An 18,870-nucleotide genomic window follows, 5' to 3' on the forward strand; every position below is an offset into this window, starting at 1 on the left:
TGGGCCCATACAAGCCTTGCCAAAAAATGTATCCTGGCTTTCGCTACCCAAAAAAATTATTTTCCTGTGCCCCTGTCGAGCAGAGCCACAGAAGTGATCCCAGGGGTGAATTTCCCATTTCCCATCCAATCATCAAGATTTTTCTTGAAGAGTGCTAATGAGGAGCTCTGTTTGACATAGGTAGTCTGTTCCAGAGTATGAGAAGTCTGGGACAGGAATCTTATCCCTCCAGCATGTTCTGTTTATTGTGGTGACAAGGTTAAGGTCCCTAGAGCGTGTAGCTCGGAGGGATTGGGATTTCCTTAAGTGGAGCATGTCCAACAGCTCTGGGTTTGACATAGCTTTGTATGTTAGGCAGAGATTGCCCCTGAGTAGGCGATATGTGATGGAGTAAAGCTGTAGTCTTTTATGACGGTCTGCATAGGGCATCTGTTTGAGGCCAGTAATCCTCTTTGTTAGGTATTTCTGTGGTCTTTCCAGTTGTTGTAGATGGTCTTGTGAGGTACATACCAAAAGGGGCGTTGTACTCTATAATGGGTTAATGAGTGATGAGTAGAGGGGAACAATGGCCTCTTTTTCTGGATGAGAATCCTTTTGTGATGAGATGAGCCACGTAGAAGGATTTCCTGACCACTTTGGCGATGTGATTATCAAAGGAGAGACTACTGTCCACCTGTGTCCCATGGTCTCTTATCACATTTTCGGCATTAAGTACACTACCAGCTATATAGTAGTTCATGGGTACAGAGTTTATACCAAAGGGGATGACAATACACATAATGATAAAGTGAAGTTCTTCTTGCAAGGACTTGTTCTTAACAGTCTGCATTTTGCACAGTTGCCCACTGAATATTACTGATACTTGTTTCACTTGATGCCAAGTAAGGGCACCTTCGATGAAGTCACCTATAGTTTGGCCTTGTTTGCAGAGAACTAAATTTACTGACTTTCATCCTTCCTTCAGTGCATTTCTGCAACCCAGTAGTGGAGAAGACAGTGAGGACATCGGATTATCTTTTACATACATATTTGTTATAGACTAAACTAGTTGAAACCCTTCTATATTGCTTCAAGCTCATTCCAGTAAGCATCCGGCTGCCTTACTGTTTTTATAGGGTTGTACAGATGAATTTGCAGCTGACACCACATTTCTGTAGTTGTAGCAATGATGGTTTGTCAAGGTGTGTTTTATTTATTTATTTTTTTAACCACATTAGTGAACTGTTCTATTATTGGACCATTTTTAACCGTAACTATGTTTACAATGGTTAATATGCTTAACAAGGACAGTTCTAAGTGTCCAGAAAATCTGCATGTGTTTGAGATAGGGAAGGAAAGTAGACTGTGTGGAGAAAACCTGTGTAGATGTGGAAGAAATTGTACACATTGCACATTAAACTTTAGGATTGAACCCCCTCTTTGAGCTGTGAACCAGAAACCTCAGACATTGAGCTACCATTTATCCTGGTTTGAGAATGTTTGTTAGAAGGAATATTTTGAGTAACTTATCATGCTTCTCTTAAATTCTGCAAGCATCTACCTGAAGTGGTAATGAAGCACATCTTAGTTTAGGTTTAGCACCTGTTGAAGTTCCGCATGTCGTACCTCACTTAACCTTCCTTGTATTCATAGGATCATATGAGGTTACTAGGCTAATGGCCCTGGGGCCCTTAGAAGCCTAGTCATGAGTTTTTTCCAAAAAGAGACATGAAGTTGTAGTTTGAAGTCATGAGATGAATGTAATAGTTGTGTGCTAATGAGTTTTCTAGGAAAAGCTTCAAGTAAGACAATCCAGTAAGTTCATTAAGGAAGAATATGAGATGTGTGAGTGCGCATTATAAATTATTCTTATGACATTTGTACATATTCATTAACTTTTTCTTTAGAATTCGGGTAATAAAATTATATGTTTTTTTTTTTTTTAGGTTGATACAGTGAAGCGTTTGCTAATTAAGAAATTGCCTCCTGTCCTTGCCATCCAGCTGAAGCGGTTTGATTACGACTGGGAAAGAGAATGTGCAATTAAATTCAATGACTATTTTGAATTTCCACGAGAACTGGATATGGAGCCTTACACTGTGGCAGGAGTAGCCAAACAGGAGGGAGATGATGTATATTCTGAAAACCAGTCAGTACAAAATGATCAGCCAGATAATGAGCAGCCAGGAAGCACAAAATACAGACTCGTAGGGGTTTTAGTACATAGTGGCCAAGCCAGTGGTGGACACTATTACTCTTATATCATTCAAAGAAATGGTGGAGATGGGGAAAAAAATCGATGGTATAAGTTTGATGATGGGGATGTGACAGAGTGCAAAATGGATGATGACGAAGAAATGAAAAACCAATGTTTTGGTGGAGAATACATGGGAGAGGTATTTGATCACATGATGAAGCGTATGTCATACAGGCGTCAGAAAAGATGGTGGAATGCTTACATCCTTTTCTATGAACGTATGGACACCCTGGACAAAGATGGTGAATTAGTCAAATTCATCACTGAGCTGGCATTAAACACAAAACCTCACCAGATTAAAATGCCTACAGCTATTGAACGAAGTGTTCGAAAACAAAATGTGCAGTTCATGCATAGTCGTATGCAGTACAGCCTGGAATATTTCCAATTTATGAAAAAGATTTTAACCTGTAACAGCAGTTATTTAAATCCTCCTACAGGTTAGTATGTGGACCGCATATTTAAACAGACTTATGCTCTGTATTGCATCTATATTTAATGTAAATGGTCACGTACTTGTTCTAGGAAGGTGAATGATTGATGATGGGTGAAGATTGTTGTCCAAAACGTCAAATGCTGTGTAAGGAACTTCAGAGCCCATTTATTCAGTGATGCATCACCATCCTGTACAGTTATGTTAAGGAGTTTCTGAAGTAGTCAAAGCAACTTGTACAGCCTAGTGGTGCATCAGGTCGCATTACTATGTCACACTACTTGTTTGCCCAGTTTGTTTTTCAACTTGGGTTTCCGCTGTGCAGAGTTTACTTGACGTTTGGCTGTGTGGAGTTTCACCAGGTGGTTTGGTTTACTTCCATATCCTAGAATTATACTGTAGATTAATTGCAGCACCCCATAACTGTGCATACTTGTGTGTCCTACAGTTGACTAATGTGCTATAAAGAATTGGCCCTTAGTCTTGTGCCCAGTGTCAGAGGAGACTTTCTCTTCCCAGCTCTGAATGGAATAAAATGGGTAATGTAGATTGAATTAATTTTTGTGCTTGCTTTATTTTGATTAAGATTACTGCATATTTTTAAGACAGCTTTATTTTTTCAGTTAGTTAAGAGTTTAGGTACATCTTTTCTGTCTGACTGATACAGTTGTATAAAAATTGTATAAAGTAATTTTTCAAAATGTGTTCTTTGCTGTGCTGTTTAACTAAGCATATTGTTGCCAAGTACCTGTTTATACTTTTTTTTTTTGAATGATTGGACAGTTTGTGGTAACTGGACTTCCTTACTGTTTTTTTGTGACCCAAACAAGTCAAAGAATGTAAGATTCCAGTGTCCCTGGTCTTCATTGTAAGCTGGTTGAGTGATAATCACATACTCTACATACTTGTGGCTGACTGAGCTACTGTATTTCTTGTTGACTAGAGATTCATCCATGGGGGTCAGGAGTGGATATTATTTAATACTTGTAAGAATAAGCACTTCCACATTACTGACTTCACTTTAGACACTCAGACTTTTTAAAACCAAATCCTTAATCCTAAACATCCACCCCTATTACAGGACCAGACAAAATAGATGTGCATTTTCTGTATGTCTCTGTCATCTTGGTAGATTCAGGCATCCTAAGGCCGTGTAGCAGTTAATTGTCTCATGTTGTCAGACAGCCGTTTAATCATTAAAGAAAATAACACAATGCGAGAGATGTAAATAAAATTTAACAAAAACGAAGTTGTCAAAAATACCCATACTGTGTCCCTCACACATACCATTCACCACACACACACAGGTCCTCTTAAGCTGAGGCGCTTAAAAAAAACTAAAAAAACTCTGTCAGAGTCTGACTTCCAAAGCCACCTAATGGCAACTTCAGCAGTCACTAAAGCACTGGAATCTGAGGTTTTGAAAGTCTCTGATTCAGATTTCCCTGTGGGCGAGCAGGTTCAAAAACCCAAACAGATGATGGCCTGACTAAAATCACTGTTGCAGTATTTTAAACACCAAAGCTTGATCTTCCCTAGGTTGTACATCTGACGTGTTCTCACCTTGCAAGTATAGGAGTATATAGGTGGACATATCAGTGTAGATCCTCAGACTGTCCCGCCACCAGCCCCAATGCAGGTAATGTATCTATCAAAATGATCATTTGGTTTCGAAGAATTTGCGATCCTGTTTGGCTTCACTTGACCCTTTCTTGACTACTCAATGTCTAAAGCATTGGGCCCACTCCAAGGTGGACGTACTTCCACCCCACAAGAAAAAACTCAGAAGGTCCAGGCCGGATACTCTACCTTTTTTATTCCAACATGCCTGCTGATGTTCCACAACCCACAGTATATCCGATTTCATGTGTGTTGCCTTCTACTGTGACCCAACCAGAGGCCGTGTCTGAGGACTTTGAGGAATCTGGTCCAGTTGACAAAGGTGAACCTTGAATTTATAATTTCAGAGGGCCTGGAAGGAGTCCCACAGATTCTAGTTAGAAAAGATATCCCTGGTGTGTTAGCAGAGGAACATCGGGCGTCTGAACCTCCCCACCTAGTAAATGTCAAAATACTAAGCATGTATTTTCTTTCCATTTAAGGAGGAAGGAATGGATGGACTTTTCTCAAAGCCTGCTCAAAGCAATCATGGCCCTGAAACCTCTTTAGTTTTCTGCCCATCCTCCCACACCCCATAAAATTACTGTGAATTCATCATCATCTGACGAGAAGATGGCTGTCTCTGAACATTCTCTGGCGTACTCCTCTTAAATACACACCCCTGGCCAAATCCCTTCTGATGATAGCCTGCATTTTCCCTGTCTCTCCTGTTGGTGAAGCTTCATTTGGAGAGAGAATTATAAACATGAAACATTTGAGTGAGAGTTCTGACAAATTTCAGAGGTGCAGAAAAATACTACAGCTCTTGAAAATGAACACTTCAGCCCTTCATTTGTCCATCCAGTTCTGGAGGCTTTCCAGTCTTCCTTGCCTATCCCTGATTTATAGTCTCCTACCTGTAAAAGACCAGACAGACAAGTTTTTGATGAACTTAAGTTTTTGTACGAGAATCCAGTGCAAATCCCTGTGCAGTCCCCCCCCCCCCTCTCTCTCTCTCTCATTCGATAAACATTCCCAACTCCAGTGCCCTTACTTCTGACAGAGACAGTAGGGCAATGGATAGGTATGGAAAAAAGTGTTATACGTTACTCTGACATTCAGAGCAGTTAATTATCAAACCAAGATAACCAAGTTACCTGTTAGCCATTCTCAAATCCTTAAACAAGGTAGTGGTGGATCTACTGGGACCAGATTACAAACAGCAACTGTCCTTACTTTATTAGCCTACTCAGCCAAAGATGGTATGAAATGTAATTATGATGTTTTAGAGGCCTTTTCCAGAGCTGCTGCTACCAGCGCTGTCATTTTCAGCTGTGCACGGCTGCACAGCCAACCCATGCCAGAAGACTTCAATGAAACTTAATGATTCTTCTTTGAAAAAAATACTTTTTAAAGCCCTACAACAGAAAGGCAAGACAGTGAAAAACTGCAGGCAGATTCTTTTAACCTCTGTGCCTACCTAGTGCCTACAAACCAGAGGAATTACCCAGCCAAAAGATTGTATTCCTGGGAGCAAGCTTGAACACAGCTTCCCAGATGGCATTCCTCACTCCAGAAAAGCAGGTTTATTTGACAAATTACTTCAAACTACTGGTCACCTAAACCAAGCTATCTGCAATAAAAATGCTCCAATCCCTAGGGTTCTTGGCCTCATGCATTCTACTAATTTCATATGCAAGACTGCATATGAGGAAACTTCAATGGTACTTAAAAAGTCTCTGGTGTCAACTTTCTCAGGACCTGGAAACAGTGATTCCTATAATTACTTGCCTAAGGACAGTGTTTCTTTGGTGGGCAGAGGCTTGCAACCACAACAAGGGTCTCCCTTTCACTAACCCCCCCCCCCCCCCCCCGCTGCCCAAACCCTGACAACAGACACATTAGACTATGCATGGAGGGCTCACATGGCAGGCAAATGCATTCAAGGCAAATGAAGCCCAGGACAAATTCACCTGCATATCAATCGAAAAGAAATGCTAGCTGTACAGAATGCACAGACAGCCTTCAAATACCTTTTCCTGCCAGGACAACTCTTGATGAAGACAGACAACACCACAGTTGTGGTACATAAACAAGCGGGGGGGGGGGGGCTCATTCCTACCCACTCTGCAGGTTAGTCATGGCTCTGTGGAACACAGCCTTGAGCAGTCAAGTGCACCTGCAAGCTCAATTCCTGCCATACAAACAAAATTCACTGGCAAACTACTTAAGCACAAATATAATGGACCCACACGAGTGGAAACTGGAACCCAACTCTTTCAAACTTCTAATACACAGGTGGGGGACACCAGACGTGGACCTCTCTGCTTCCCCCCCCCCAAAACCATCAACTGAGCAAATGTTGCCCAGAAATCCCCACAGCCAAGCATGGAAAGTGGATGCCCTATCCTTTACATGGGGAAACTTCTCAATCTATGCCTCCCCCCCTCTGCCCCTCCTTTCAGAAGTACTTCTCAAGATCAAACAGGACAGGCCAAGGACAATCCTTATTGCACCAGACTGGCCACGCCAGCACTGGTACCCACTCCTATGCAGTCTGACAGCAGTGCCACCCTGGCACCTACATCATACCCCCTCTCTGCAGTTGCAGCAGGAGGGACAGATTTTACATACTCAGCTGCAAACCCTGAACCTGGCAGCCTGGCTTATTCCCTGAATACATCACCAGCAACCCTCAGCAAACAGGTGCTGGATGTTATCTCTGAGGCCAGGAGGCCTAGTACTAGGAAGTCCTATTTAGAAAAAATGGAAAAGATACTGTTCTTGGAGCCAGTTACAAGGAAAGGACACAGCCGTGCCCACCTTACCTCAAATTCTAGATTATCTAGCAGAGCTGCTCCACAAAGGCCTATCCTTCTCATCAATTAAGATTCATGCCTCTGCCATCTCAGCTCATTACAATACTGAGCCCACCCTTCTTCTCCCAACCTCTGATCAAACAGCTCCTGAGAGGAGCTAACAATTTAACACCCCCAAGGAGAGCTCCCACTCCTGCCTGGGGACTTAACTTTGCACTAGAGAAGCTCACGCACCCCCTTTTGAACCTGCTGCTACAGCAGAGATAAAATTCCTCTTAGAAAATAGCCTTACTTCTAGCCATCACTTCAAGAAGAGTGTCTGAGTTACAAGCCCTTATGGCTATGGAACCCTTCATTATCTTCCATACGGACAGGGTTTCCCACAGGACTAACCCATCATGTATGCCCAAGGTGATATCCAGTGTGGTTTTAAACCAATCCATCCATTTACCAACCTTTTTTCCCAATCCTCAGAATAAAGGGGAAAGGATCCTGCACTCCTTGGACGTGCACAGATGGCTCAGGTTCTACCATGACAGGACTAAACCTTTCAGAGAATCTGAGCAGCCACTAGTCAGCTTTGCTTACAGGCAGGGGTGTAGCTAGGATTTTCAAATTTGTACTGACAGCTCTCAAACTGCTACCCCCCTCCCCAGCCAAGCTACAGCCATTCTCGTAATTCACGGTTCGCTCTTTTAGTGTCGATGAAGAGGCATTTGCTGTAATGCCTCTTCAGTAATATAATATAAATTCACTCAAACTCGGTTCCTTGAATTGAAAATTAACCTGAAATGTCAGTTCTTTGAAAAATGCAGCATGGTAGTTGGGGTAGAGACTTTATGCTTTTGTTTTCTGTAACTAAGGTACAGGTTTTGAGCTTGAGTAAATTACTAACCACCTGCTACCACTAACCTAGGATGTTTCATTCACACACACACCCCTACCTACCTCTTAGTGCAAGAAATATGGACAAAGCCTAAAATAAACAGGGACAGATATTAAATAATGTTCTCGTGAACTTAGAAAGTTGCTAGAATAAACAGGATTTGTGCTAGTATGAATTTTTCTAAAGGACATGAAGTCTGAAGCTCAAATGTCTGTCATTATTTAGCAACTTCAGCCTTCAATGATTTTCTAGAAAATCACAAAATTTATGAGGAACAGACAAAAAATATGGGGAAAAAATCTGGACATTCTGCAAAATTTGGACAGTTGAGAGGTATGCTACCTACCACACACACAAACACACAACCTCTTACAGCAACAAACTCATAAATAAAACTGAGGCAAAGGCCCAAAAATAAGGACATTTTTTTAAAATATTGCTCTTCTAAACTTAGAAAGATAATAGTAGTAGGTCTTGCATCAGTACGAATTTTCTGAAAGGTATGAAATCTGAAACTGAAATGTCTGCATTATTTCCTAACTTCAGTCTTTAACAATTTGCCACTAATTTGCCAGAAAACTGCAATTTTATGAAAAACGGACCAAAAATGTGATGCAAAAATATAAAATTGCCAGACAATACAGCTGGGAACCTGTCAAAGGAGGGACACCATTTTAATATGAGCACAGTTAACTTAGAGCAGCTGATGCATTTCTGAAATAAAAGTAATGTATAACTCTGATCACTACAGTTGTTTATAAAAGTAAAGTAAACCCTCTATGTTTTCTTCCAAAATTGCTATTTTGTGGAGGGATCATTAGGGGAAGAGCAACATTTTGAGCCAAAATCAGGGACAGTTGAGGTTTGGCTATGCCTAATTCTATAAAGCAATTTGCATGTACCTCTCAACCTGTTAATGCAATAAATCTGGACAAGGCCAAATATATTGAGGGAACATATAAACAGTACTAAAAATTGCTGTTGTATAAACTGGGACAGTTGATAGAACATGTCTTATTTTAGCATGCATTTTTCTGAAGGTTATAAAGTCTGAAACTAGTGTGTCATTATTTAGTGACTTAATTCCTAAATCATTTGCCAGAAAACCACAAATTGAGGAACAAACCAAAAAGAAGCAAAAACTCTATTCATTCTTTGAAAATCTGGACAGTTGGGAGGTATAGTTCAGCTGGGGCTGTCTAAGTTTGCCGCCCTTCCCCCTCACAAAACCATGGTCGAATGGAGCCTCCCCCTGCAGCCATTCCAATGATCCATTACTTTGCTATTTCACTCCATTTACCATAAACACTAGTGTGCATACTGATTTACTTCTATGATGATTTGAACTTCATTTGAAAGTTTTATTTTGCATTTTACAGCACAAACACTAGGACATCTGCTAAACAAACTTGGCATTAAAACTTCTCTGCCCTTGAAACTCACATTCATTGAAACAACATTAAAACCCACATTCAAAGAAAAATACATTTTACCCGTGGCAGATAAAAATTAATTCTGGGCTGCTTTTAAATCATAGGCCCCTTGAATATGAAACATACATGTGCTCTTTGATACACCTTCCTATTGCTTTGAACATTTTTCCAGTAAACAATGAAACAAAATTGCCCAATTCAGAACATTTCCATCATAAAAGTCTAGTCGAACTTCTACAGTCCACCATTATCAGTAAATATGCACAATCTCTGAAGTAGTAAATAAAAGCCATCTAAATAATTCCACGTTAAATAAATCTAACTAATGAAGAGGTTGCTGCTAGCAATCACCTTTATATTTCATGACTTCACCGAAAAATAGTGTCTGATGCCCCTGAGGAATAAATTGCCTAAATTACATTAATAAGCTAGTAATATTGCAATAGGAAATGGATGGCAAACTGATAACAGGCTCATAGTTAGTGTCTTAACTTTCAGTACAGCAGCATTCACCCCTTATGGGAGTAGAACCAACAACCTTCTGCATTAAAAGCAAGTACACAACATTTTGTGCTACTAGCAGTGTGAGCCGACTTAGCATAATCAGCACTAAACTTCTCTTCCCCTGCAGCTCTCAGTTCCTTGTAAAATCTACGCAATACTCAACTACATCTCAACTTTGCAGCACAAGAAGTCTGGAAAAAGCCAAATTTATTGGGGTGGGTCAAAAGGGCAAAAAACAGGAACACATTAAACATTGCTTGTATAATCTTGGAAAGCTGCTAGAATAAAATGCTGTGTTACCATCATACATTTTACTGCCAAGGTCACTGTGCAAAATAGTCAGAACAACATACCACTATGCCAAATCACCTGCTTTGTGAAAGAGAGGAAGACTGAAACTTAAATGGCTATCATTTAATGAATTCTGTTCTCACCATAGCTGTCAACCTCATAGCACAAAACACCTGGACAAACCCAGTAATGAGGGAATACAGCCCTCAAACATATTCAATGAATTCAGTTCTTGCCATAGCTGTCAACCTTAGCACAAAAAACCTGGACAAAGCCAATAACAGGGTATTACAGTCCCAAAAATAAGGACAAATTTCAAATAGTCATAAACTTAAATTGCTATAAAAAAGGTTGTGTTAGTATATATTTATTGCTAGAATAAAAAGTTGTTTTACTATGTCACAAACACAGGGATAAGATGCAGACTCTACACAGAAGGCACCCCAGCCAAGAATCAAACCAGAAAACCTACAGCTGTGAGGCAACAATACTGCCACTGCACCATCAAATATGTAAGGAAGTAAACATTCAGAAACCTGAAGTCTGAAATTTAAATGCCTGTCAATTTGTTAAACAGGACAGTCTGACTTGGAACAAAAAAAAAAAAAACACAATTCTCAGCAGAGGCCCAGGAAAAAATAATGCAGACATGTCTTTGTAACATGGGAGGACACAAAAGCAAACCCACACAAACACAGGGAGAAGATACAGACCCCCCCCCACAAAGAAGGCACCCCAGCCAAGAACCAAACCCAAGAACCTACAGCTGTGAGGCATCAATGCTACGTTGCTACCACTGCACCATCAAATTTCAAGCATTGCAATATTTAAAAACCACAGATACGATACAGATATTGATCAGATCAAATATGAGGCAAAAATCTGCAATTTTTTTACAAATGGTGGTGGGTAGGGAATTCAGGTCTTTAACACCTGCCTACAAGGTACAGGGTTCAAGCCTGAGGTATTCCCTACCACACCACCATGAGTAATCACACCAGTACATCCCACCTGGGGCATTTACACACACACACACACACACACACACACACACACACACTCACTCTTCATATTACTCACCAACCCTTGGTTGCAAGACTGAAGTGAGACCACCATAATGAAAGACCAACATCATAACGCTTCCTCCTCCCGCTTCGACCAAAAGCATTTGAACTGGCACCCTTGGTTGCAAGACTGACGTGAGACCACCATAACGAATCCGCTTCCCGCTCGGAAAGCATGAAGTGAGACCAACATCATAACGCTTCCTCCTCCCGCTTCGACCAAAAGCATTTGAACTGGCCGGTCGGCCGGAAATACATGTGCGGAGCTCCTGACTGGCTGCGCTGATGTCATCGTGCAGTAAAGCGCGAAAACAAAGAAAAGTGAATATTTAAAATGCTACCCCCCCTTCTACATAAGTTGTACTGAAATCAGTACAGTGCATATGCCTCTCGACGTCCCTGCTTACAGGCACAGAGGGCAAGGCCATTTCAAAGCAAATAATTTCTAAATGGATAGCACACTACATCCATTTCTGCTACAAACACCATGGAAAACCTAACCCACAGGGGATCAGACCTCATTCCACTAGGGCTACCTCAACCTCTACAGCATTTCTCAGGGGAGTCCCTACCAAGGCCATCCTGGAAGCTGCAACCTGGAGTTCTGTACACACCTCCTTCAAGCATTACCACTAGCCTATCTTTTCTAAATCCAGAGCTGGATTTGCCACAGCAGTCTTACAAGGCCTGCTAGCCAGCCCTAATACTTTTTGACTGCCTTCACCCTTCCTCAGCTTTGGGAATCAGCCCAAGCATGATGACTCAGCAGTGAAACACGAAGAACATAGTACAGTTGTGTACACTTACCATAAATGTAGATGTTCGAGTGTATTCACTGTTGCAGTCCTGGTTACTCTTACTCCAGCCCCTGTCTTTTCTTTACTTTCTACCTATCCTCTTTTTTTGGCCATAACTTACAGAAATGTTTTTTTTTTTCACTGGAGGTGTTCCACACCATGTGATTGCTTCCTATTTTGGGGGCTCCTGACATCTGGGGCAAGAAGAACTGATGTAATGGTGTCTTCTGCATGTTTTATTCCCGACGACCTGACGTCACGGAAGAGGCAACAGCATCCGACGCAAAAATCCCAAGACTCTGGTATTCAGGCTGACTGAGGGCTACCTGCAGGCAGACCGATAACCCAAGTGTGATTGCTGCAACAGTGAATGCACTCGAGCATCTACATTTATGGTAAGTGTACACAACTGTACTTTTTGCACCAGGACCCTGTGACTGTCTGCGTGCCTTCCCCCCACTATCTCTCCTTCAGAAAGTTATGCTTAAAATCCAGAAAGAAAAAGCAAAACTCTTATTAGTCACCACTTTTTGGCCAAGACAGTATTGTCTGCATCTTTTGTTTCATCTAGCCAAGGGCAAATACTGCAGACTACCACTCAAGGTGGACCTCGTCACTTAGCAGCAAGGATCATTATTGCATCCTAACCTGTCATCCCTACACCTAAGTTTGTCATCCCTAACACCTAAATTTGCAGATGATATAGTTTTGATTCCTCTCAGGCACCAGTTTTCAGAAGATGCAGTAAAGGTTCTCCAAGAAATAAGGAGACCCACCATTTGGAAATCCTACATAGCCACATGGCAGGGATTTTCTTTCCAATGCCATAAGAATAAACAAGACCCCAGCAATTTAGATATTAATCCTGATATACCTCTGTGAGTTTATGGATGCATGTCTGGCCATCTCCTCCATTAAAGCCCAACTGTCCACCATTTTTTCCTTTATGCCTGTCAGCCATCCTTTTATGTTCAGACCTGAGTGCAGACAAAATTTCTTAAAGGGGTTCTACATCTTGGAGCACCAAGGAAGTCAGTACCCGTCTCTCTTTGGCACTTCAATTTCTTGCTGGAAAAACTTTGTCTGCCTCCCTTTGAATCAGCAACCTCAGTGAATCTGAAATTCTGCACCTGGAAGACTATTCTGCTTCTGCCTCTCACTTCTTCTAGGAGAGTCTCAGAGCTACAGGCACTTCTGGCCATTCCTTCTTTTCTTGTTTTTCACAAGGACAGGGTGACCCTGGCAGCTAATCCCTCCTCTGTGCCAAAAGTAGTGAATGAGCAGTTTCTCAACCAGACCATCAGTCTTCCTGCTTTCTTCCCTAACTCACAAAACTGGGGAGAAAGACTCCTGTACACACTAGATGTTCATAGACAGCTGAGGTTCTTTTTGGTTAAGACTAGTCCATTCGTAAGTCTGATCAGCCATTCATGGATTCATAGCTGGGCCAGCAGTATATAAGCAAACCATTTCAAGGTGAATTGGTAAGTCCATCTCCTTTTAACACTCTATGCATGACAAAGCCTTCCCTTCATGCCCCCAGGCTCACTGTACCAGGGTAGTGGCATGCATCTTTAGGGGCCTTCTACAACGGAGTGAACTCCAGAGCCATGTTGGAAGCTGCTACCTGGTGGTCTTTACACATCTTCACTAAACCTTACAAGATCAATGCATTTTCAAGGTCCAAGATGGCCTTCGCTAAGTCGGTCCTCTGTCCTGTTAGACAGCTCCTATATCAACTAGACAAACCCCGATACTTTCCCTTCATCTGTGGAAATCGCCCACTTGTTTGGAATACTGCAATTGTGATTTTAGTTGAGGCATGGTATAGTTGTGTAAAGACTTATTGTAACACTAGATGTCCTACTGGATCACTGCTGCAGTATTCCTTCCCACCATCCTCCTCCTCTTACTTGGTTACCATCTTCTCTTTAAATATCTCTCTCCATTTTGTATGCCTTGGTGCAAGACCCTAGAACCGAGGGGGATCCTTACTAAATACTTTGCTTCTCCTAGCTGAGCAGTCACTCGGTCAGGTATCTTCAGGCTGCTAGCTTGGAGATAGTCTGAGAGTCTACACTCGTGTAACCCACTGTTTGGAATACGTCTGCAGTGCACTAGGACATCTACTGTTCTGGTAAGTTTCTACACAACTGTACTTTTTCTTTTTCCCAAATGCTGGCTATATTTAGGGATGTGTTCTGTTGGGAGCAATCATCCCTTGCCTCTGACATCAGCAGGTTTATGATCTTTTGGAAGATGAATCCCAGATGTGGCAACTTTCCCTCGATTGATCCTAGCTTTGGAGGATGTTTTTAAGAAAGCATTCAGTTCTTCTGTGCTGAATGAGTCTTTCCCTCAAATGTTTTAATAAATTCAGGTTGTGTCAGTCATGCCTGGATAAAAGCTCCCTTGTCTGTGGACCCTGCTTCTGTGTCCGCAGCAATCCCTTCAAATAAAACGATTGTCTTTATCAAACCTAGCCCCATAACATAAACTACGCAACTGGCTAGAATCTCAGGGAAAGAAGCTGGAGCAGTCCAGCATGGTAGATTTACAAGTGTTTACTTATATGGAAGGTTGTGCTGAAGTGTATGTATAGTTTAGATGCATTTGCTGCATCATTACCTGCTGAGCAAATTGTCTGTGTCAAAGTTAAATTGTTTCCAGTGTTTCTCAAGTGTCAAAACATGTAGATTGCCTTGGAGGGGGACAATTCTCTTTCTAGAAATGCAACATTTGTGCTGATAAGGAGGTGTGCTTGGTTCGCTAACCAGAACTTTTCTGTTGAGTTAAAAGATGTGATTTTGAATGCTGCATTTAATTATGATTATGTGCTTGGTACAGCAGCTAATCAGATCCTTAAACACTAAGGTAACAGAGGAAAACTGATGCAAGGGGTATCAGACGTTCCATATTCCCAAATTTTCCTCCATTAAGAAGGATAATTTTTGTTGGCCCAACAAATGAAAGTCCCAGATGAACAAAAACCAAGGCAACAAGAGGAAATGGCAAGGCAGAACTCTGCCTGACCTCACAAAAGGGGTTCCTTTCTCAAAAAAGGTTAACCCCCCCCCCTTCTAGCCTATGACTATGCCAAGGTGCAGCACCCATCTTTCTCATGTCCCCCACTGGGTCCCCCATCTCAAAAGTTGACTCTCAACAAGGTGTCCTGACAGTTGATGGTTTCTGAAATATGGGTGCTCAACATTGTTGGCAGAGGTTACAGGTGGCAGTGTAGGAAACATCTGCCTCTATTTAAGTGGGTCCCTCCACCTCATCTGCCAGATCAGACCTTATTCCTTCCTGTAGAATGGCAAATGCTGGACTCTGAGGTAATTGAACCGGCCTCTCCTTCAGAAAGAATGAAAGGTTTCTACTCCACAATTTTCCTGGTTCCCAAAAAAGAGCCGTCTCTGAGACTGGTGTTGGACCTGTCCTTTCTGAATACTTTTGTCAAGGTCTCTAAGTTCAAGATGCTCACTCTGCAGACAGTGCTTCCTCTTTTTTCCAGACTCCTGCTTAATGGTGACCTTGGACTTGAAGGATTCTTATATCCCTATTGTTCATCTCTTCAAGAGATACTGTATTTAGTTATGTCGGGTTTGCATTATCCATTCTCTGCATTGCCCTTTGGGCTTTCCACTGCAGCTTGAGTGTTTGCCAAATGCCTTGCTCTGGTAGTGGCTCACTATCAGACTCTTGGCATTCAGATCTTTCCTTACTTGGACTACCAGCTGATCTATGCACAGTCTATTTCCAAGTGTTTGGAATCACTGTAGAAGATCTCAAACTTATTCTCCTAGCTGTGGCTACAGTTGAACATTTGTAAGTCGTGACTGACACCTTTGCAAAGAAGCGTCTTTTTGAGATGCTTAATTGACACCGACAAAAGAATGGCCTTTTTTCTTTAACACAAGATCCTGTCACACCACATGGTGTTTCAGGAACTCTCCAGGAGGAACATCACCTTGGCAAGAGAATTCCTACAAATTGTAGGACTGATGATATCCATGATTCTGATGATACCACTGGTCTGGCCCTTCTCCACTTGAGGAAAATTCAGTGGTACTTCCGATTTTATAGATTTTTTTTTTTTTTAATGTAATGGGAGATTTTGAATATATGCAGTCTTTTCCACAACATTTGGATAACAATAGATTCAATCTAAAATTTGATGGAATTCAGTTTGGGGATTCAGTGGTGTTTTTAGATGTACATCTACAAGGTTTATTAAGTGGTAAGATCAAAGTTAAAGTTCATCAAAAATTTGAGAATAATTTTCTACATGGTTACAACTGCCATCCCCCCATTTGTTAGAAGCGCTCCCTTATGGAGAGGAGTTGTGGGTATGTAGGTTGTGTAAGGACAAAGATGAATTGGAACAAGAAATGTACAGTATAGTAAGTATGTATGTTTTTAAATAGAGGTTATGATAGTTACGTATTTTGAGTTAATTGAAAAATTGAAGTCTGAAATTCATACCAGGAAGTATGTAGTCATTAAACCTAACAATAGGGAATATTATAGTGGGAAGTTTATGTAGTTACTTATTTTGAACAGGTTAATATTATTAAATATTTCTGGGGCTTCTTACTTGAGTTTAAGGAATTTGCAAACAATTTGAGAGTTACCCCAATATTTTCATTTAGAAAGGAGAGGAGCATTAGGGACATTATTATGCACAGTAAATTTGTTAAGCCAGTTTATATAGGGAAGTGTCAGTTAAAGGAACATTTAAATGTATGAAATGTTCCATTTGTAAATATGTTGCAAGTAGCTTTGATAGGATTAATTGGCATTCAACTGGGAAATATTGCTATATGGAAGGAATTATATATGCTTTGAAATGTCCTTGTAATTTGTTTTATATTGTGAGATTATAGGAACATGTGCAAGATATTAGAAATGTTAGATAAACTAGTCCTGTGGCTATGCATTTTTAAAATTGGTCATGGCAGTAATCCTGAGGTTTTAAGGGGTACTATTTTGGAACAAATATATGTTCTTTGTGTTTCACTGTTGCAGTCATTACATTTGGGTTATCTGCTTGCAGGTAGCCCTCAGTCGGCCTGATTAACAAAGTCTTTGGTCCTGCGTCGGCTGCTGTCCCTTCTTCCATGACGTCAAATAGTCAGGGGTATAAAACATGCAGCCGACGCCATTACATCAGTCTTTCTTGCCATGCGGTGCCCGAAGCAGAAGCAGTTTGCAAGTGCTGGTCAGCCGACTCCTGAAATTTTCATTTTCGAGTTTCAGAACCGAAGTCTTCAACTAAAAGTTAAGTACCCTGTTGGGGAAACTTTTTCTTGCTCTTAACCGATGTCAGTAAAAATAAATAATTGCATTACTTGTGGAAAGCAAATACCTCATAAAGATTTTCATTCGTACTGTATTCCTTGCCTAGGCCCTAACCACGATGTACCTCACTGTTGGTTTTGTGCCTTATTTAAACAACTATCTATCTGCCGTCTGTGTATTTACGCTTCTAAACATTTTGGTACTCGGTTCAGTTATCCTGATATGTCTTTGGTCAGCCTTCCGACTACCGACATACCGAAAAAATGCAAAGATAGAGAGAGACAGGCCACTTAGGTCCAGAACTGCCGACGCTTTTCCTAAGCCAGTTCACTCAGTGAGGTGCTTTTGCAGCCCGATACCCGCTACTTCTGATTCACAGGCCTCTACTGTGTCCCATTTGGAGTCTGGCATGCCGCGAGATGCTTCAACTGTGGAACCTGCGGATGTCTCTACCTTGGATGGGTCCGGAGCCACTGTGCAGGCACTGGCTTCTGAGGGTGTATTCAGGCATACTGACTTGCGTACATTGCAGCCGAGTGCTCCTCCAGGTGTCTTCTGCAGTTAACTCCTACTGCTCCTCTAGGCATCACATATTGTTCATATTTGCATCAATAATTCCAAAACCATGTTACATACAAGGTACCAGGATATTTTATCTTGAAGCATATGTGATGGCAAACACAACTCTATTGATATTTGACCTCTCTCAATGAGTATTTTCTAGAACTGCAAGGTGATAACTTCATTTTTTAAAGGCTTAAGCCACACCCACTGGGAGTTAAAGGCACACACTCAAAAGAGGTGTTCCAGAGGGAAAGAGTTAAACTGACGCCATCTTCTTCAAAGCCTAAATCTTGAACCATGCCTAAAAAACTGATGCCCAGACCGCATGGTCAGGCCTCTATGCCTAAAATACAGATGCTAAGAATGGCTGAAGACCTTATTACTCTAATCAGGGGAAGCCAGCCTTCCCCCTCTAAGAGACCTAGGACTGAGTTTGTTTGATACTTCTGACCAGGATTCTGAAATTTGTTTCCTCTGATGACCAGGATTCACCCTTATCTACTTATGAGGATTCTGATGCTGAGGACACCATTCCCTCTGCTTCCCCCCAGAGGATTTCTGTTTTGGTGAAACCTTGCATACTCTGGGAGCATTTTCGTTGGGAAAGTCAGGATTTCTCTGATTCTAAAAAAAAGGCTTAGGGATTTTTTACTCTTGCCCCAGCACAGGCCTTTAGCCATACATCCTGTACTAGACTTTGTTGATGATGCTTTTGCAGAATCTGGCTTGGCCCCTGACTCTTTACCTCCAGCTCCCAGGAAACCTGATAGATATTACAGGGTCCCTGACTCTCACAAGTTCCTTTTCAAAAATCGTACTGCGGATCCTGAGACCATTTCACAGGGGCCCAAGGGCATTAAAGCTACTGCTGCCAAAGATCCTACCCCCCCCCCCGATAGAGACTCCAGGGTGCTGGATAGATGGGGTAAGAAGGTATATGCTT

At 41.5% G+C, this 18,870-nt stretch overlaps 1 protein-coding gene across 1 annotated transcript in view; it reads left to right on the forward strand.

The window, feature by feature from the left end:
- Positions 1-18,870, forward strand: part of USP9X (ubiquitin specific peptidase 9 X-linked) — a 5,037,693-nt gene that overhangs the window by 4,233,655 nt on the left and 785,168 nt on the right. The window contains exon 38 of the mRNA XM_044071835.1: positions 1,926-2,676. Coding sequence (XP_043927770.1) covers positions 1,926-2,676 — 751 coding nt within the window. The remainder of the gene's footprint in view (positions 1-1,925; positions 2,677-18,870) is intronic.

This window comes from Protopterus annectens, chromosome 5.part0 (assembly GCF_019279795.1).
Source record: "Protopterus annectens isolate FY-2018-M chromosome 5.part0, PAN1.0, whole genome shotgun sequence".
NCBI lineage: Eukaryota > Metazoa > Chordata > Ceratodontiformes > Protopteridae > Protopterus > Protopterus annectens.